This window comes from Cornus florida, unplaced genomic scaffold, assembly GCF_030987335.1.
Source record: "Cornus florida cultivar Cherokee Brave unplaced genomic scaffold, ASM3098733v1 CherokeeBrave_3.0.0_Hap2_Chr05, whole genome shotgun sequence".
NCBI classification, from domain to species: domain Eukaryota; kingdom Viridiplantae; phylum Streptophyta; class Magnoliopsida; order Cornales; family Cornaceae; genus Cornus; species Cornus florida.
In genome coordinates this window covers 16,650,314-16,672,110 of record NW_026775575.1, presented here as the reverse complement: position 1 = coordinate 16,672,110, position 21,797 = coordinate 16,650,314, and the positions used below count along the sequence as shown (strand labels likewise).

The window sequence follows — 21,797 nt, the reverse complement described above, 5'->3', positions numbered from 1 at the left end:
CCTTAGGGTGTGCCGGGTGTGTCTGAGAGTTGGTTGGGGCATTTTCTTGAGTTCAGGACTCTTGAAAATGCATCGGTTGCCATTTCGGCATTTTTTCATTTTTCGGGCCGCGAGGTCCCAGGTGGGACCCATTATCGGAGTCGTTGAGCACGGGAATTTTATTTTGGATTCATTGCATATCATGCATAATTATTTTGTGCACAATTACATAAGTATATAATTAAAATTTGTGGTGGTTAGTATATATATATGTATATATAATGCTAATGTTATGTTATTAAGCTGTGGGACCCGCTATAATGTATAAGCCATTATAATGGCGTTAAGGCCATTTCAAGCATCAGTTTCTTTTTCTCTCTCCCAGGCAGACTCTCTGTTTCTCTCACAGTTTTTTTTTTTTACAAACTTCAATCTTTGATCTCTTTCTCAATTTTGAGAATTTTTGGATGTTGTTTACGGTAAATCGAAGATCACAACAAGATCTACACATTGATAGGAGCAATTCACACTTTTGGGCACCCTAGGAATTTTGAATTCTAGGGCTTGGATTGGGCAAATTTGGGGGTTTTTGCAATTCTTGAGATAGGGGTCTCTAATACCCACATTCTTTGATTTTTGTGAATTTTCTCCTTAAATATTTGGCTATAGCATGTTTTAATTTTGTGAAAATTGTTTATGCTTATATATGAGTCTTGTGTATTTAATATGATAATTGTATATCATGTGATAATTAACCATATGTGTATTGCCTATTTGAATTGTATGAGATAACATGCTAAAGTTGAATTTATATGCTTGAATTTCATGTGTATATACATGACTCTATGTGTTATTAAATGTATGTGACTATGTTGTTCATTATTGTATTGTGAAAAAACATGTTTTAAGTGATTTTGTTCCATGCCTTGTGTATTTAAATTACCGTAATTATAATGTGAAAGTATGGTACATGTACTATATAAATTTCTCTTAAGTATGACATGTGGTTTAAATATGAATATATAAAGAATTATAGCATGGAAAGGCATGATGCATTCATGTATGACATTGAGCATGAAAAGGGGAAAATTTTGATTTGAAATGGGAAACTGTTTTTGAAAGAAATAAAAGAAAATATTTTGGGAAAGGTTTTGATGGAAAGTTTGTGAAAACCCGGTCGCCTAGGAGATTGCCTATGGGTCTGTGGCGTCAATGTGATCTAGAGAGAACTAGGGAGACTGCCCTAGCGTGGTTGAGTTAACTGGGCCCCAAATGACGCCCTGGAGTTTGTCTTGTGGTCAGGGACAGTTAGCCAACCCTTCTCTCGTGTCGCCATAGAGCTGCCATGGGACGGGGTACATTAACAATTCGGGAATGATGGCAGAAATGGTTTTAGAAAAATGGAGAGTGATATGCATGACATCGCATCCCATTGCACGGCATAATTTAGTTATGATTTGGACTGTCGATTTTGTTGCTATTTTTACCCTGGTATAGCATGATCCTGTTTCTCTATTTTTTTTCTATTCATTGTTTGGATTTACGGGGTCACAAGAGGTGTGTCTTAGGCACCACCTACTGAGCAATTTGCTCACCCCTTATATTTAACATTTTTTCAAGTCACGGAAAGGAGGTGGTGGAGGACATCCCTCCACAAACATGAGGGGGAAACTTGAAGTGTGTTTTAACAACCTTTTGTAGACTTGAGCCATCATTTTTGTAAAGCAACATTTTGATATATATAATTAAAGTGTTTAGCATAGCCTTGTAAATTTAACTATGAGCCTTAGGCTCTATTTTGATGTAAATTTGAACAAAATGTAAGACTATGTAATATATCTTATTTGAATGGGAAAAATGATGTTGTATTCTATTAAATTACTGATGTAAGTGACCATGACATGTAGAACATTATTGCATTGTGCGTTGGGACTGGATAGATTAGTTTTGAAGCCAAGTAAAACCATTGTATTTTATATGTTTTTCAACAGGTTGTAGTAGGACTTTTTCTGTAGAGGTCATGCCGATTTTTTTTATTTTTTTATTTAATTTTTTTTAGTTATTATTATTATTTTTTGGGTCGTTACAAATCCCCATGAAATAAATGTTGCGGATAATTAATTCTCTCTAACCCACTCAACGGTCAATTATTGTTGAGAGTTAAATCCTTCCTTCATCACGTACAATGGAAGTATCATCACATCACATCTACACAAGCATATATGGAGATAACAATCATACACATCTACGCACAACACAATATTTTACATGGTTCACCCAACTCTAGGGTTACGTCCATGGGAGAGAGAGATTTTACTATTATGAATCAAGGAAGAGAATATACAACTACATGTTAAAACCCCACTCACTCACTCATCATCTTTTATGAGGCTACATGTATACACTCGGGAATTACGTATACTCACTACTCTCCTCACAACACTCCTTAAACCCCTTACATATTTTATCACTTCTTTCTCTCTCTAAACCCCTCACACCCATCTTTATTTATAGAGTCTTCAAAACTCAATTCCTTGTTAGACAAGTATTTCCCAACTTGCATACAAGGAGTTACTATATCAATCTCAACTCTCAAATAGAAACTTAATGGGACACAATTTCATTCACAAATTTCAACATTCCAAAATGGAAAAGAAAATTAATTTCTATACACAATTTTGAACCACAAACCCAACAATCTCCACCTTGGCTCGAAATTAGTCTTCACACGCTCCTTCATAGCTCCACCTCGAACAAGGATCTCTTCATAACTCCACCTTAACTGAAGATTTCTCCACCTTAAATAAAGCACTGTGATAACATTGAGAAACGCTTTAACAATCTCACATTTTCTCAAATTTCATCATTATTCTTTTTCACTGTCCACTCCATTGGTGTTCAATTGCTCATACATGACAATCCACTAATTTTCAACTCATCTTCATCAATTGCTTTTCTGGTTCAAAGCAATAAACTTCTCATCTTCACTTTTCATATTCCCCTTTGCTCTTTATCAGGCTTAGAGCAAACCCCTTCATTCTTCACACCCCTTGCCCCATCTTGAGAACTAGCACTCACTCTTGGCTTGTCCCAAAACTTGTTCCTCGTGGGCTTCTTCTCTATCACCTTTGCCCCATCTTGAAAACGAGCATCCTCTAGCTTATTCCAAGACTTGTATCATCACCTTCTTCATACCTTCGTGTCATCATCAACTCTTAATTGAATCTCTATAGCACCTCAAGATCATCTTCTGCTCTGACAAGTTTCGCACCAATTTTCTTCTACTAATCTTCAGGACCAATCACAGACTCTGACCTACCATCAACTCTAATACTACTTGTTGGGGATAATTAACTCCCTCCAGCCCACTCAACAGTCAGCTGTTGTTGAGAGTTAAATCTTTCATTCATCACACATAGTGGAAATATCATCACATCATATTAACACAAGCATATATGGAGATAACAATCATACACATCAATGCATAACACAATATTTTACATAGTTCACCCAACTCTAAGGTTACGTCCATGGGAGAGAGAGATTTTACTATTATGAATTAAGGAAGAGAATATACAACATGTCAAAACCCCACTCACTCACTCATTATCTCTTATGAGGCTACATGTATACACTCGAAAATTACGTATACTCACTTATCTCCTCACAACACTCACCCTTAAACTCCTTTCATATTTTCTTTCTTCTCTCTCTCTCTAAACCCCTCACACCCATCTCTATTTATAGAGTCTTCAAAACCCAATTCCTTGTTGAATAAGTATTCCCCAACTTGCATACAAGGAGTTACGATATCAATCTCAACTCTAAAATAGAAACTTAATGGGAAACAATTTCCTTCACAAATTTCAGCATTCCAAAATGGAAAAGAAAATTAATTTCTAGAACAATTTTGAGCCACAAACCCAACAATCTCCACCTTGGCTCGAAATTGGTCTTCACACGCTCCTCCATAGCTCTACCTCGAACAAAGATCTCTTTATAACTCTACCTTAACTGAAGATTTCTCCACCTCAAATAAAACACTATGATAAAATTGAGAAACGCTCTAACAATCTCTATATTTTCTCAAATTTCATCATTCTTCTTTTTCACTATCCACCCCATTGGTGTTTAATTGCTAATACATGGCAATCAACCAATTTTTAACTCATCTTCATCAATTGCTTTTCTAGATCAAAGCAACAAACCTCTCATCATCACTCTTCATATTCCCCTTTGCTCTTTATCAAGCTTAGAGCAAACCCCTTCATTCTTCACACCCCTTTCCCCATCTTGAGAACTAGCACTCATTCTTGGTTTATCCCCAAAACTTGTTCCTCGTGGGCTTCATCTCTATCACCTTTACTCCATCTTGAAAACGAGCATCCTCTAGCTTATTCCAAGACTTGTTCTCATAGGCTTCACACCATCACTTTCTTCGTACCTTCGTGTCATCATCAACACTTAATTGAATCTCCACGATCATCTTCTGCTCTGACAAGCTTCGCACTAATTTTCTTCTACTAATCTCCAGGACCAATCACATGTTCTGACCCATCATTGGCTCTGATACCAGTTGTTGGGGATAATTAACTCCCTCCAACCCACTCAACGGTCAACTTTTGTTGAGATCTAAATCCCTCTTTCATTACATACAGCGGAAGTATTATCACATCACATCAACACAAGCATATATGGAGATAACAATCATACACATCAATGCACAACACAATATTTTACGTAGTTCACCCAACTCTAGGGTTACATCCATGGGAGAGAGAGATTTCACTATTATGAATCAAGGAAGAGAATATACAATCACATGTCAAAACCCCACTCACTCACTCATTATCTCTTATGAGGCTACATGTATACACTGGAAAATTATGTATATTCACTCCTCCCCACAACACTCACCCTTAAACCCCTTATATATTTTCTCTCTTCTCTCTCTCTCTAAACCCCTCACACCCATCTTTATTTATAGAGTTTTCAAAACCCAATTCCTTGTTGAACAAGTATTTCCCAACTTACATATAAGAAGTTACCATATCAATCTCAACTCTAAAATAGAAACTTAGTGGGACACAATTTCCTTCACAAATTTCAGTATTTCAAAACGGAAAAGGAAATTAATTTCTGCACACAATTTTGAGCCACAAACCCAATAATAAACCCCCAGGATCCCATGGTTGAAGAAAACCATTAAAACAGAGACCACCCCAGGATCCCATGGCTAAAGAATGACAACAGCCTGTAGCTTAACCCAGAGTACACTGATAACATCCAGCAAGCTCTTGTCGGACATGATAACGCAAGAAAACTCTGCACTGGCAGAGAAGCCTCTACACAGACTTTTTATTTTTATTAATCATGATGTATCATAACAAGATTGTTGCACATATAGGACCTAAGTATAATCTTTATTTCAAACATATGACACCTTTACTTCGAAGTAAGGATGTTATATTATCAAAGTAACAAATTACAACTACAATTTTTATGCACAACAAATTGTGCAGCAATGGATATCCCCTTCCAAGTTCCAACTTAAGAAGTCTGGCCTTTGTTTTAAACAGTATACAAAATTTTCCGGAGGCCTAAGTGACGTGGTCTTTTAACATTTGCCTATAGTGTTGATTAACTATAATAGGCACAACGGCAATTATGACGTCATCAACAACTTTCCTTCATGATGTCTTTATTTTTTATTTTCCCCCCTAGTTGGTTGCCCAAAGAATTATTTGCATCCAAAAAGAGTCAAAACTTACCCCTATGGCTATCTTATTTTTTTTTTTTTTTTTTCAGCCCCCAACTGAGTAAAACCTTTCTATTGTTAATAAGCAAATATACCTTCTTCCAGATTGGTGTTACAATATGTACAAATTATATATTCTGGATCCAAAATGTCTGCATCAAGTAAATTAGACACATCTACAACACAGAGGGGTTCCCACAAACTAAAGTTCCCCCATAAAATTTCTTGCAATTGTAAACAGCTTCAGCATGTTACCCCTGAACACATTTCCAAGATGTGGTTAGGAAACAATTTCATAAATCATTTAACCTGCAGGGTCATCATCTTTTAAATTCATATTCAACACCTTGCAAGACTTTTGTTGGTTATACTCAGGTTCTGAGATACTCAATGAAGGACATTGTTCGATCGGATATTCCCTCTCATCAACTAAAGACTTCATATAAGAACATGGCCGATCTTCGGCTTCTATGTTATGCCCGGGATCTTGTCCCGGACTGAATGGCAATTCGAATGAAGGTGGGCCTGGAGGTTGTGTTCTCATCTGCACAGACCGCAGTAGTGCAGCCCTCCTCAAGTCAGCCGAGTGACACATGTCACTAGGTGATGATGGGAACCGACCTTCAGAATCTGATCCTCGTTGACGAGGCTGTGAGGATGTGACAGCAGGGAGAGAGGAGCAATGTGAAGGGTATGAAGCTGTTGAAGGAGCAGAATAAAACCCACTCAGTGGCCTTTGATACCTGTAAGGAGAAACTGGACTGCTGGGTAGGCTATCAGGCTGGGATAGACAAGTATTTGTAGGAGTTTCAGAGTATCTAGAGTCATCCGAGTCTTCCGACATTGGTGAATATTGTAAGGACACGTCATCCCTGAAAGCATGAAAGTCACCCAAGAAAAGAAGACATGAGTTCATTCGTTGCAAAGTGAAAGAAAACCGTTATTAAAAAGGCATAAACAGAATCATGTATAAAATTCCATCAAAGAATCAATTAACATACCAATTTCTAGTGTCTACTTACCTAATCAACCAACATAACCTTGAAAACAATATGCAACTAGGCAAATTCAGAAGCGAAGACCAAAGCTGTTAAAGAAACTTATGTTTGCTCTCACTTTCTGCACATTGTGATACTATTCTTATTATATCTTCAATTTTTTTTTTTTTTTTTAAACACCAATTCAACTCACCTATTTTTATCAATAGTGACAAAAGAGAAAACTCATGCACCACCTCTACTTGGTAAAGAGACATCATAGTTGTGAATTATTGCCAAAATATTGAGAACATAATTCCTTCCTAAATAAGAATGTAAATAGTTTAAATTTTTTCACAATAATGTAATCATCACACTCAAAACCTATTTTAGATGGCATTGATCTATACGAGTCCTGATAATTAACTAAACCACACTACCAAAAACCATTTTTAAGTCTATTATCATATGCAATCTGTGATGACTGCTGGGACCTTGAGACCCAAGGACAGATATTAGATTTGCCTGAGAACAAGGACACGACCCTTGAGCAGCACGCATCTTTATCCATTGATGAGGACCATGAGTAAAGGAAACGTATCCAAGGAATAAAGTGATATGCTAGGAAGCATGGATATGGATACGACATAATATGGGTACAACGATACTACCAAAAAAAAAAAAAAAAAATTTGATATGAGTATAGTAAGATACAACAATTAAAAAAACAATAAATTATAAGGGCAAACCTAATGCACGAGGCTCCGGCCATTGGAGGGTCTGGGGAGAGTCAAATGTACGCAACCTTAGCTTCACATGCGAATAGGTTGTTTCCCTATTTCGAACCCATGAACTCTAGGTCACAATGGAACAACCTTACTGTTGCGCTAAGGCTCAGTAAAAAAAATAATATATATATATATATATATATATATATATATATATAAATGCAATCATTAATATGTTCTAAACTATATTACATGGACTCGGGGACGTGTGTTGGATACGGATATGTATCCAAGCGTGGGACGTGTCAAATCTCCAAACAGAAGGACATGTGGACACAACTAAATATTCATTTCATTAATTATTTTATTTTATTTTATAGAGTAAAGTAATGTTTTTATCTAATATAATGTTCAATATAGGCATTTAACTCATTTTAAAGTAATAATATAATATAATTGAATGACTGGATATGCTTTTTAAGTACATGTCCAACCAAAAGTGTCAAACATATCCCATACCCATGTCCGAGCAATATGTGTCTGATACGGGTACTTCACTACTTTTGAAGAGTCCATGTAACATAGGCTCTAAATAAAGAAGCAATTAAATATAGCACAGACACCCCCTTGAGGTTTGCCTTAATTACAAGTAGATTGAACTTTTGGCGAGTGGTATCCTCACACCCCCTGAGGTTTGTTCCGTGTTACACTAACACCCCTGCCATTAGTTAGACAAGGAGTCAAACCTCTGACACCATGAAAAATTACTTGCTTACACTTTGACCTTGTAAAAATACTTCCATAACCTGTATCATTCTCTTAAATTGACCATTTTGCGCTAATATAACTTTTTTATATGACCATTTATACCCTTTGCACCATTTTTATCATTAATGGACACACACACGCACATATGTCTACACATGCATTACAGAGTTGCTACTTATCAAAAAAAAAAATACATTACAGAGTTGCCGCACCCTCTCTCTTATCACCACCACCACTGCCCCCACTCTTTCTCACTTCTCTCCACCACCGCCCCACCAATCTCTTTATTTCTCCTCTCTCCATCACCACCACCACTATATCTGCTGCCTTCACATCACCACCAACACTGCCCCTTCTCTCTCTCTCACACACACTTTCTACACCATTATTGCCTCTTTCAAATCCATATGTAAACCTCCCCTATTTCATGATTTTTCAATTTGCATCTTTTCATTACGTTTTCTCCATCTAGCACAAAATGCTTTGAATAAACATATTCCTTAATTTCTGCAAAACCCACTCTCTTCTGGCTTAACATGTGAGATGAAAGAGATTATATAGAATTGAGAAAAACAGAGAGAGAGAGATACAGTATTGACACACACCTAGTTAACCTTACTCTGCTCTCTCTTTCCTCTATCTATCATTACATGTTGAAGTGATACCTAAATCCCAACCTTGCTGGCAATATAAAACTCATGGCTTATATATTATGAATGAAAAACCAGGTTGGTCTCATGGAAATAAGGCTTCCAATTATCAGATGGGATCAATTGGGTCTTCTCTATCATGAGTGAATCGACCTGTAAATTACATTAAGAGGGCAAACCCAGTGCACAACCTGTAAATTACATTATTATCATAAACATAAAAGAAAATTGCAAACAAATTGATTGAAACCCATATGAGAATAAAGCACAAAAACAGAGATCACAATTCATCATGAATAAAATTCTCTATTCTTAAGATACGTTTTTACAATTTATACACCCAAGGTCATTGGCACCATCTTCGGCAACGCCAATAACCATACTATTAGCTCAGATATGATAGCCTAGAATCATGAAATTTGACTTTATTTACGCATATGTCTAGGCATAGAATGTATAGTGATTTCATATAGTTTCCTTTCTTGTAATATTAACATGTGCTATAAATGAGTGATTTTCATTCAAGCCTTTACACATTTCTGTTGCATTTATTCTAGTTTGTATTTCTTCTTGGTAATAGAGCCAGCACCTTTATACAACCTCCAGCAGCCTTGCAGCTTGTGCGATAACCACCTTAGGCTATTTGCGACACCTTGTGAAGCTACTACCTACACATGGTCCAGTGGATTTTTATTTGTCATCAAAAGCAGGTATTTCTAAGTTTTACAAGTTCTTTTTACTCTTCTAGGGTTGGGTAAGTTGGTATGGTTGGTCTCCAACATCTAGAAGGGCTAGGGTAAAATCTTGCGAGTCTACAGAGTGGTTCCAGATTTTGAGGAAGAGGTTGTCCTGCTTATATGTAAGTGGGCAGCACTACTAAAAAAGATTTCAAAAGGGGAACACGTTCCTAAGAAGAAACACAAGGCCTAATAGGGCCTCTAAAGCCTCAAAGAGTCCAAAACATCAACCATCTCCTCCATGGAATTACAATATCTCCGTATAACCCAACAAAAAAGAGTGTTAATAATAGAGAACTTTAAATCCCGCATAGAAGACTCATTTCCTTCAAAAGATCTCCTATTTCTTTCAAGCCATAAACACCACCAGATGCAAAGAGGCGTAACCCTCCAAAAATCACGGACTTGGGCCCCCACTATACACCCTCACCTTGCCTCAACCAACATTCAACCCACTGAACCCCAAACAAACTCAAGAGTAAGACCCAACAATCCCTAACCACGGGGCAATGCAAAAGAAGGAGATCAATTGTTTCCCCATCTCTCTTACACATGTAGCACCAATTAACCATGACCTGTCTTCTCCTTCTTAAGTTATCCTAAGTTAAGATCTCACCTAACACCGAAGTCCACACAAAAAAAGCCACCTTGAGGGGGACCTTGGATCTCCAAATAGATTTCCATGGAAAATAATCCCCATGGGCTTCCGTAATGCACCTGTAGAAAGACCAAACACCAAAACGACCCTGGAGAGAAGGAACCTACACCCATGAGTCAAAAAGGTCACCCGTAAGCTCCTATCTGTTCACCATCTCCAAAAAATTAGTGGCATCCTCAATCTCTCAATCCTGAAAGTGCCTCAAGAAACGCATGTCCCAAATTGTTCTCCCACTATCAAGGCAATAGTAGTCAAACACAAAAGCCTGTCTATTTATAACAATCCTAACGAGTCTGGGAAAAGTAATGGCAAGAGATAGATCACCAAACCAAATATCCTCCCAAAAGCGGATCCCCCTCCCATCCCCCACTTGAAATCTAATGTGTTTTGAGAATTCATCCCACCCCTTCCGAATAGACTTCCAAACCCCAATGCCATAAGGGATTATCACGTCCCTGGAGCACCAACCACCTCTCTCCTCCCCAAATCTACTCGCAACCACCCTTCTCCACAATCTATGCCTCTCCGCCCCAAATCTCCGCAACCACTTTCCCAAAAGGGCCTTGTTAAAAGGCAACAATCTTCTAAAAAAGTCTATATTTAGAATTTTCAGGAATGGTTTAAGTAGACACTGTTGATTGTTTATGGCTGAGGAGACACTTTGATTAGTTAACAGGATTTGTGGTGTTTTTGGAGTTGTTTATTTTCGTGTGATAAAGTATGACAGATTCAGGGTTCTCGACTATTAATTCTCATGGTTCGAGTTTTGTGGGTAGTGGTGCCATTTTTCCTATGACCTCATCGAAAAATCTAGGAGTTTAGATCACCACAATGAAGTTGGACGAATCCAGCTATTTGATATGGGCATTGTTTGCCAGGATGTTCATTGAAGGCAAAGGCAAGAATGGCTTTATTATTGACTTTGAGAAAGAGTCAAATCAGATAAGACATCCACAGTGGTTTGTAGATAATGCCATGGTTGTGTCTTGGTTAATCAATTCAATGCAACTAAACATAGCCGTTGGCTATACGTTCATGAAGATCGCTAAACAAATTTGGGATTTGGTACAACACACTTATTTTCAGAGGCAGAATAATGCAAGGATTTTCCAGTTGGGGCGAGATATCACCAGGGTTACTCCTAGTGACTTGACAATTTCTAGTCACATCGCCAGTCTTTGTGCTATTTGGGAGGAGATGTTATGATTCCTTCCAAGAGTGGAAGGATCCAAAAGATGCAATTTTATATGTGGGGATTGTGGAGAAGAATAAAGAGTTTCAGTTTCTGGTTAGGGTTAACAAGTTTGAGTATGCTCGTGTTCATTTGTTGGCCTTGTCTTCATTCCCTTCTCTTGAGAATGCATACACCCACGTGTTGTTAGACGAGAGATGATAAACTCATCCATTACGTGCAACTTTTGCTGATCGTTCTGCTATAGCAATTCGTGTTCCAATCCTTCAGCTGCACCATTCGATTCGGTTCAGAGTTCTAGCACTGCCCTCCTCCTGGACGACTGAACAACAATGTGGACAGTATGACCATTGTGGGGGGCTTGGTCACATTAAATCTCGTTGTTATGCACTACATGGACGCCCAGAGAAGTAACAACCACCTCGATACGCTGTACATTTGTTACAAAGCCAAACTCTTTTTCGACTCCCGACAACTCATTGTCTATACTAGGAGACTCTAGCTTGAACTCTTCAGCCATGGATTCAGCTTAATTTCTTCAGTTTCTTTTCCTACCAAAGTCAAGTGAACTGATGAATGTGTCTAGTTAATAATCTATAGGTTCAACGGTGTATATATACCACAGGTGGTGATTGATTTGTGGGTTAGTGACACATAGCAACAGAAGTTCTGTGTTGTCAAGAGAAGGTGCTTGGTTTGTGTTGTGGTGGCCCGTGTCCTGACACGTGGAGGTCAATAGAAGATTCTACAATTAATGTTTCGTTTGGTTGGAGGGATGGAAAAATGGATGGAAAAAAAAGGAGGAGGGATGGATGAGGTATCCCTAGGGAAGGGAAGGTGTCTTCCCCATTTTTTGTTTAGTTAAATGAAATGGACAGTAGAAAAGATGAATGGAGTGATACTTTTGTCTTATTTGGTTGGAAGGAAGAGAAGGAGAGTTTTTATATTCTTTTTACCTGTTAAAGTTGAAGAGAGAAATAGAAAATGAAGAGCATGAGAATATATGTGGTTCAGCTATTAGGGATTACATCCACGGCAGACAAAACTCAAAAGGCTATATATCTTTATTATACTCTCTCTTAATCTTTCTATATAATGATCACCTCTATTTATAGGTGAAAGAATACAAGTGATAAATATGAAAAATACATTGATGAAAGATTCCTAAAATTAATGCCATAAATCACTCCAATAAAATATTCTATCATAGGCTAAAATCTCTCCTATGAAATTCTCATATCAAATATTCTATCAAGGAATAATCTAAGGGTTCTGATAATAATATTTTCCAACACCCCCCTTAAGTTGGTACACAGAGATTTTTAACTCAAGTGTCCAACTTAAAACTAAATATGAAGTTGTGAGAGTCGTTGATCCGAGGATCCAAGACGAGACGAGTTGATCCAAAGATCCAAGACGAGTTGATCCAGAGATTCAAGATGAGTTGATCCGGAAATCCGAGACGAGTAAAGTATAGAGTAGGGTATGATAAACCTGCTCTAATACCATGTTAAAGTTCAAGAGAGCAATAGAAAATGAAGAACATGAGAATAAACGTGGTTCAGCCACTAGGGCTTACATTCACGGCACACAAAACTCAAACGGCAACGTATCTTTATTATACTCTCTCTTAATCTTTCTATACAATGATCACCTCTATTTATAGGTGAGAATACAAGTGATAAATATGGAAAATACATTGATGGAAGATTCCTAAAATTAATACCATAAATCACTCCAATCAAATATTCTATCATAGGCTAAAATCTCTCCTATGAAATTCTCATATCAAATATTCTATCAAGGAATAATTTAAGGATTCCTATAATAATATTTTCCAACATTACCAATACACCCTTTTACTTTCAAAATATATATATATATATATATATATATATATATATATATATATTACCAATACACCCTCATTATATAAAATTATAAAAGGTAGATATTCATTTCAAAATTTTTGAAAAGGTTAAAATCGTAAATTATAAAATATAGGTAGTTATGCCTTTTTTCTCTCCTCTCTTCCCCCCAAAAGTGGACGGATAGAAAAACTTAAAGCAAGGAGGGATGAAGCATCCCTCCTTGTTTCCTCCCTCTCTTCCCTTCCCTCCAACCAAACACAAAAATGTTTATCCATCCCTCCTCTCATCCATCCCCCCTCAATCCTTCCATCCAACCAAACATTGTATAAAAAATGCATTTTCAATTTTCATTGTTTGGAATGCTTTTGGAAACAAATAGAATAGTTTTAATTTTCAAGATATAAAATAGTTTATGTGAAAGAAAAATTAAGTGAAACACATTCTAGATGTTTTAAAATAATTGTCTTTTTCTTTTTTCTTTTCCAAGTTTTCCTTTTGTGAGATGATCAAAAATTATTTTAGTGGGGTGACTTCGGACAACATTACGATAAAAAATTTTGAACCAAAATAATTAATAGAAATTAAATTAATTATAATAATATGTTGTTCAATGAATTTATTATCATTATTTAAAAAAATTAAAATTAAAAACATGATATATTACTTGAGGAAAAAGAATTACAATTCATACTTACATGCTTAGAATTGAGAAATCGGTCAAATTAAGGACAAAAAGACTTGGAGAGGAAACTTGGTTGCATTTGGGTTCGGAATCTAGACCTTGAACATGACACTAGGCTTGGGTTAGGTAGGAGCATCAAAGCCTGTTCAAAGAAGATTAAAAATATTAAGATGGGCCAAACTTTGGGAATTGTCACAAACATATAGATTGGAGCACCATCAACCTCTCCGCCATTGATTGGGGCACCATCGACCTCTCCATTGACGACAACGCCACTACCACCACCGAGGAGTCCCAACAAAAGCTTAAGGACAATTTTGGCGCGTTCGCTGTTAAATTCGCAATTCTAGGTTGTGAAATCGCACAATTCTACGATCCTAGACCCCAAAAACGAGTTGAATCGCATGAAATCGTTCGTTTGGGTAGAAACTTAAGAATCGGCAGAATATTGCAATTCTACTGTTCACCTTTTTTCCTTTTTTTTTTTGGGTATTTAATTAATTGAATTTTTAAGAGTTTTGATATGCATCATGCATGGGTATTTGATTAATTGATTTTCTGTTCTAGGTTTTTGAGTCTTAAATTTTGATTTTTGGCTCTTTGTTATAATTTTTTGGGTAACTTCAGTTGCTTAACTTGTTCCTTATTGTTCTGTTTATGTTCTTGGTTTCAAATTTTTTTATTTTCTGGGCTTTTTCAGTTGTTCCTTCTTGTTCTGACAGTTGTGTAATTATTGAATCTGTTCTTGATTTGCTAATTTGTTCAGACTTCAGTATTGTTGAAAGATAAAAAATTGAAGATAAACTTAAACATGTAGAACGCAAGGATAGACACACAAAGCCCAAAGGGCTACATCACTCTTATTATATTCTCTCTTAGTCTTTCTATACAATGATCACCTCTATTTATAGGTGAAAGAATACAAGTGATAAATATGGAAAATACATTGATGAAAGATTCCTAAAATTAATACCATAAATCACTCCAATCAAATATTCTATCGTAGGCTAAAATCTCTCCTAAGATATTCTCAAATCAAATACTCTATCAAGGAGTAATTTAAGAGTTCCTATAATAATATTTTCCAATTCACCCACCCCCCCAAGTTGGTACACGGAGATTTTAACTCAAGTGTCCAACTTGAAACTAAATATGAAGTTGTGAGAGTCTGAGACAAGTAAATTTGACATGAGTTGATCCGAAGATCGAAGATAAAACAAGTTGATCCGGAGATTCAAGATGAGTTGATTCGAAAATCCGAGACGAGTAGAGTATAGAGTAGGGTATGATAAACTTGCTCTGATACCATGTTGAAAGATATAAAATTGAAGATAAATTTAAACATGAAGAACGCAAGGATAGAAACATAAAGCCCAAAGGGCTACATCACTCTTAGTATATTCTCTCTTAATCTTTCTATACAATGATCACCTCTATTTATAGGTGAAAGAATACAAGTGATAAATATGGAAAATATGGAAGATTCCTAAAATTAATACCAAAATCACTCCAATCAAATATTCTATCATAGGCTAAATCTCTCCTATGATATTCTCATATCAAATATTCTATCCAAGAGTAATTTAAGAGTTCCTATAATAATATTTTCCAACAAGTATAAAATGCTTCTGTGAAATTACAAGGACCTGGGCTTCAACTTGAGATATAAAGCTTTAGAGCAATAAACTCCAAGCTTTTCTATCCAAGAATTAGCTAAATTAAGCTTATTTCAGCTATGCGTATTAATTAGGTTAATAAAATTTATTGTAGGTATTTTGGAGTGCAGATGTGTTTGAATAAAAGCAATAGGTGACTGGTCAATGTCCTTGTTGTGTAATTTGAGAGAGAATAATTATGTGCCATTATTTCATTAAGGTTGTGTAATTCTGGTTACCAATTTAAATGAAAATTTAGCTTTCTTTCCACATCAACCTTTTTTGGCCTTTCTTATTTCGCATGAATTAGCTTGAGCATTTGCATAGTTGTCATGAGAGCTCTACCCTTTGAGCTAAATTCTCTTTTATGTTATATTTGGACTTTGGAGTGGTACTTTTATTCTTCCTTCTTTTTTTTTGTGTGTTTTCGACGTATTCTTGCTATATTTTAGAGATATTATTGTTTAAGAAATTGTTTTTAAAACGTCACTTCCACGAAAGCAAAGGATTTGGCGCAGCTACTTGGTGGAGCCTCTGTAAATTCAAACATTAGAGAGAGAGAGAGAGAGAAGAGGATGGTTTTTCTGGACTGTTTTTGGGGACAGAATAGTCATTCTATATTCAGATTATTTTTGAATAAAAGTTTATAAAATTTTGAAGTGATTTTGAACTTTTCTTGTTGAAAAAGTTACAATTTTAATGTTCAAAACTTGTTAAAAATGTGTATTGAAGTAACTAAGAAGAATTAGGTTGAAGTATCACTAGAGATCAGAAATCAATTTTGGAGTTGTCGTCGATTCTCTCTCTAGAAGGGCAATTAGGGTTTCTCCTTGACAACTAGGGTTTTTCAGCTAGGGTTTGGAGCGGCAAGGGGTGCGTCTAATGGAGGAGGGGCAGACCTCCTCCCCCATTCCAGTGGGGACGTCGTCCTCACAACCAAGCCTTACCCCACACCCTACTTGGAGTTCATTGCTGGTTGACAACTCCGAAACTTGTCTCTCAAACCTCACGTACTACAAGGATTGTCGATCACAAGAGAGGGTTGAGATTTTGGATCATAATATTGCCGAGGAAATGAAGTATTGGCAACACTCGGTGGTGTGCTATGTGCTAGGGAGTAAACCCTACTTCCCTCACTTCAAGGCCTTAGTGCAGAAAAGATGGTGCAACAATGCAGTGGTGGTTTCTCTTAAAGATGGATTCTTTCAGGTGCGGCTTCCTGATGCGGCGACAGTCACTAGTGTAATGGGGAGAGTGCATACTTTCCAAGGTAGGCCTATCATTCTCAAGCGCTGGCACAAGCATATACAACTTGAACGTGACATGTTCGCGTCGATTCCATTATGGGTGAAGCTTTATGATATTCCTACTCATGCAAGATTTGCTACTGCAATTTCGAAGATTGCTTCAAATTTTTCCAGACCATTGTATATGGATGAAGCATCTCTGAATAGGGAAAGGGGTCTCTACGTCCGCATCATGATTGAAATTGATGTGCAACACGATTTTCCGGATACTGTTCCCATTTTGATTCATGGTCATGAGTGCAATGTGAAAATCGAGTATGAGTGGAAACCCAATAGGATTGATCATGCAGTGAACAAATGTCCACTAGTGGCTTCACCAAAGATTCCCAAGTCTAAAGTCACCGAGAAATGGGTGGTGAAAGAAAAAGGAAAATGTGTGGCATTGCCGAAGATCACAAAGACACCTACTTTGATTGACGGACACATCCCTAGTGCTTCAGGTCAGGAATCCAGTCTGAATGGTGTAGTGGCTGAGGAGGAACCTTTTAGGGAACCCAAGTCCAAACAGAAGGTAAAGAATAAGGTGTAAATTGTTCCAATACAGGTTGAATCACCTTAATGCATTCGCTGTGCTCGACGAACTGTCTCAAAGGGATGAGGCTCTGGTTGGGACAGGTATCCTCGTTCCTACTGACCAATCTGAACTATCTCTTGCACCTAATCAAGAGATGACAGTGGATAAGCCTGTGGGTGAGACATTCTTGCAGTCTAGTGGAAAAAAGGGAAGAAAGGAGACTAGGAAAAGCAAAGTTCCACGATCTGATAGAGTCACTAGGGGCATGCAACAATTTAATGTGTAATAAGTGCTTCCAGCAAACTCTAACTAAGTACACAAGGAGAATTTTCACCTATAACACTACTTCATAGTTGGGTGGGTGATAAACCACCATCATAAAGTACGATCTCATGGTTTCACCTTTTAAAACAAATAAAACACAAACACTAACTTGATGAAGCTGTGCTTAAAAGAGCAAAAGAAGTGGCCGACTCTGGATTAAAGTTATAACCAGCAGTCTAAAATTAAGAATAAATAGGAAATAGATTCAGAAGTCCCTCATTGTGCGATACTGTGTTTGACAGCCCCCCATTCCCCACCAAAGAAAGAAAGAAAATGTATCAGAAAATCCATTTCCTCACAGCAAAATACCAGGCAGTGAAAATCTAATCAGTATGTCATGCTTTAGAAACTATGTGATTCTCATTCAAGGTACATTATAAAGTAACAGCTATCATACCCAGTAACAAGGCCAACTTGCCCAGTGAATAATGATAACTAGCACAACAATGCGAATTTAGTGAACAATTATTATAGCATCTCATACTGCATTCTACTCTAGATGTAGTTCAAATTAATGATTACTCCATCATAAGCAAGCTCTATTATGAAGAGCATCAGTAGTTAAAGGTCACACTTGTCGACAATAAGTTTCAATAGCAACAAAAATTTCCAGATCTATCAATTGACATAATTCTCATTACATGAGAAAGTTAGGTCATGAATTATTCTAAAATAATCCGTGATTCACTAATCAAAGTAGTATTCCATTATCTGATTAGCAATATAGAAAATTCTAAAAGCCATGCACACAGATACATATCTATATATATATATATATATATGCAAATTCTGAAAACGCATAGTGATATGGATTGAAAAAAGTTCAAAAAACTGTACATATATATATGTACAAACACATACATATACCATAATTACCTTAGATAAAACATGCTTTCAGACCTTGCAGGAGATTCCATAATATTTTCAGGGAGTGGGTCTCCAACTGTCAATCCATTCAAGCTTGATGCCATAATCTGCACCATTACCCAATTCTTATATAACCAGGGCTTTGCTCATACTAAGAATGTGAAAACAAAAAAACAAAAAAAAAAAAAAACAAATCTTGCAACAACAAGAACAGCTGAAAACCTAAAAATTATATTAAAACCCTTAAACTAAGGGGAAAGGTTGGAAATTTATCACAGAAAATGTAACAAATTTCACCGATTCCCAAATAAATATATAAAAATTTCAATAGAACAACAAAAGATTATATGGAAGAACATATACGAGCAACAAATTTGCTCAAAAACCTAGTTCGAAACACAAGCATTGAAACCCATACGCTCAAAGAATTAGTAACGAAAAAAATCCCATTATAAGTTTGCGCATAGAAACCCATTTGTTCATATAATTAGAAACACAAAAATCCCATGAGAGAGAAGGAGAACCTCGCTAAGGTAACGCTTGTGAGAGTGGAGATTATCGACATAGACCTCATCTTCTGGATCTCTACTTCGCTTGCCACACGGAGACGCTGAGGCTGACGGTGACGGTGATGGTGATGGTGAATTCGTTTCCGCAGCCATTCTCATACTCTCTCTCTCTCTCCTCTGCCACTACATTCTCAAACCTTTTTCCGCCAAAAAAAGAGCAAATTCTAAGAAATCTCGGGACACAACTTATTAGTTACCATAAAGAATCGAAGATCCAAATGTATGTTCTAGGAGTCGAGTCGACAAGACGAAAGTAAGAATCTAAAACTTAGGGAAAGTAATGAACGAGAAAAGTTATGCTACCTCTCACTCACAGTGTATAATCCCTCTAATCATCTTTGTCTCACTGGTGGATCCACTCACGATGAAAAATTTCACCAGTGATCGATATTGGTTGGAACTAGCATACCAATCAAAATACACTACTTATTAAAAATTAGTCCACCTCAAATACTCATTTCCTTCCAAAATTATTGTATACTCGTTTTATTTTATTTTGAAATGTTGCAAAAGTTCAATAAAGAAAATGATAATGAAGTCATATGCAGATATGTCTTACCTGATCTAGGGCTCCTGGGTTTGGATGTAAAAAAAAAATTCTTTTTTAATTGATCGTAAAATATTTACGAAACAAAAAAATATTACTTTCTTTGTTCCAAAAGAATACCCCTTTTTGAAAATCTAACATTTTAAGAGAATGAACATTTCTTTATTGTATTGACAATAAATGAATTATCAAATTATCTATAGTGCATCCACAAGGATGTAGTGGTTATTTATTTATTTATTTAATGCAAGAAGGTTAAATTGGTACAAAAAATTGTACTTTGACTTTTCAAACGAAATATTTATTTTGGGATGACCAAAAATGGAAATATGAACCTTTTTTTTTTTTTTTACCTAACAAAAATAATTTACCCATCAATTTTCGGCAATTTATTTTATACCCCCCACTCGATGGACTCGAGACCTTTTCCAAATAACATAAAATAATATGTGTGTGTGTGTGAACAATACTTAGAGTATCTCTAATAGTTGAGTATTTTTCTTTGTATAAATTTGATGTGTCATAATAAATTTACACAAATTTTGGATTATTTATTTTTAGTTCCAGCAGTTATTTTATACCTTTTGTGTAAAAATATATCCTCCAATAACAATCAATCAATATCATGTCTGGACCCACATAATTTTTACAAATCTATTTAATAGAAGGTTGATTCATTAATGGAATGAGAAATAAGGAGGAGAAAGGAAATATTCTGATGTGGCTGTGTAAAAAAGTTGTGTAAAATACACAACAATTCTACATATTGGTGACGTGGCCATATATTTTAACAGACTACTAGAGATAAAAATAAATAAAAAATTACACATTATACGTGACAGCAGTGCATATTTTACACAAAAGAGTATTTTAACAATTGTTGAAGATGTTCTTAAGTACTCACTAGTGAGGATCTACACCATATTGACCACTGATGTGGACCAATAATAAATGGACACATTCTATTTTAATTACCAAATCATAGATGGTAATCAAATAACCATCTCTGATTTGGTAATTGGGAATCTACCCCACCATATTGAATTTGATAATTAAATACGATATGTCCATTTATTATTGGTACACATCAAGAGTAAGGATGGTGTAGATCCTCACTAGGGAGGACCTAAATACTGGTCATATATATTACTTGAAAAGGAAAATATGCCTATGTGTTTGCCTAAATGGAAATGCTACGTCACAAGTAAAAGTGGTACCTCGCTGACCACTATCGACGATCTAATATATTATATGAAAGATATAACATACATACATACATATATATAATAAATTAATCATCTAAAAATTTAATTTTAAAGAAAAATTGTGAGAGCTCATGTCGTGGTGGTTTTGGATTTCAAATGTCATAATCTAAATATTTAATCTTTTCCTTAATCATAAATTGTCGTTGAATCATCCTCTACGTGCGCCGACAATGACGACAGTATATAAAAATAGCGGCTGGGATTTCTTACTGATCATTGGATTTCCGATTTCTAGAAAGACACTACGGAAGTCTTATGTTGCCCTTCCTGTGAAAGTGGAAACCCTAGGAATATATACTTTTTTTCTTACTGGAATGTAATGCCCTAAATCCTAAAAACTTGGTTCATGATAAGGAAAGGTAAATCCGGACTCTTAACCAAGTCCCGAAATAAGGAAGCAAACATGTTAATATCACCATCTTAGGTGATCAATGGGTTTACAAGATTAATAGGATCTCAATAGAGCCCTAACTAGGCAATCTCCAACCTTGGAGTGGACTCACACTGGTCCAAAATTAGAAGTCCAATTACCAAGCTACCAATCGAACTTATACCGGTCGGCGGAAAGAGGTAAACTGGTCGATCGATGGCTTGTACCAATCGACGGAAACATGGTCCTAAAGATGCAAGCATTCTGCTTCAATTTTTAAAATATACGAGCTGACCGGTATCTCATACCAGTCGACCGATAGTATGGCTTGTACAAATGGCCTTTTTTATATGCTTAAGGGCAAAGGCACCACTTTGGT

General features: G+C 36.2%; 1 protein-coding gene across 1 annotated transcript; it reads right to left on the bottom strand.

The window, feature by feature from the left end:
- Positions 1-5,763: 5,763 nt before the first annotated feature.
- LOC132306146 (uncharacterized) lies at positions 5,764-19,541 on the bottom strand. The gene is made up of 3 exons (XM_059803401.1): positions 19,192-19,541; positions 18,677-18,774; positions 5,764-6,609 (listed from the first exon to the last, which is right to left on the bottom strand). Exons 1-3 carry the CDS (start codon positions 19,333-19,335, stop codon positions 6,042-6,044), a joined length of 810 nt encoding a protein of 269 aa, XP_059659384.1. The 5' UTR covers positions 19,336-19,541; the 3' UTR covers positions 5,764-6,041.
- Positions 19,542-21,797: the final 2,256 nt, after the last annotated feature.

Bases quoted from the DNA above. Each gene is read 5' to 3' on its own strand.
- LOC132306146 (XM_059803401.1), bottom strand. From the start codon at position 19,335: ATGAGAATGGCTGCGGAAACGAATTCACCATCACCATCACCGTCACCG. The intron at 18,775-19,191 runs GTTCTCCTTCTC...GTAATGGTGCAG, and splicing joins ACAAGCGTTACCTTAGCGAG to ATTATGGCATCAAGCTTGAA. The intron at 6,610-18,676 runs GTAATTATGGTA...TCATGCTTTCAG, and splicing joins GAAAGCATGTTTTATCTAAG to GGATGACGTGTCCTTACAAT.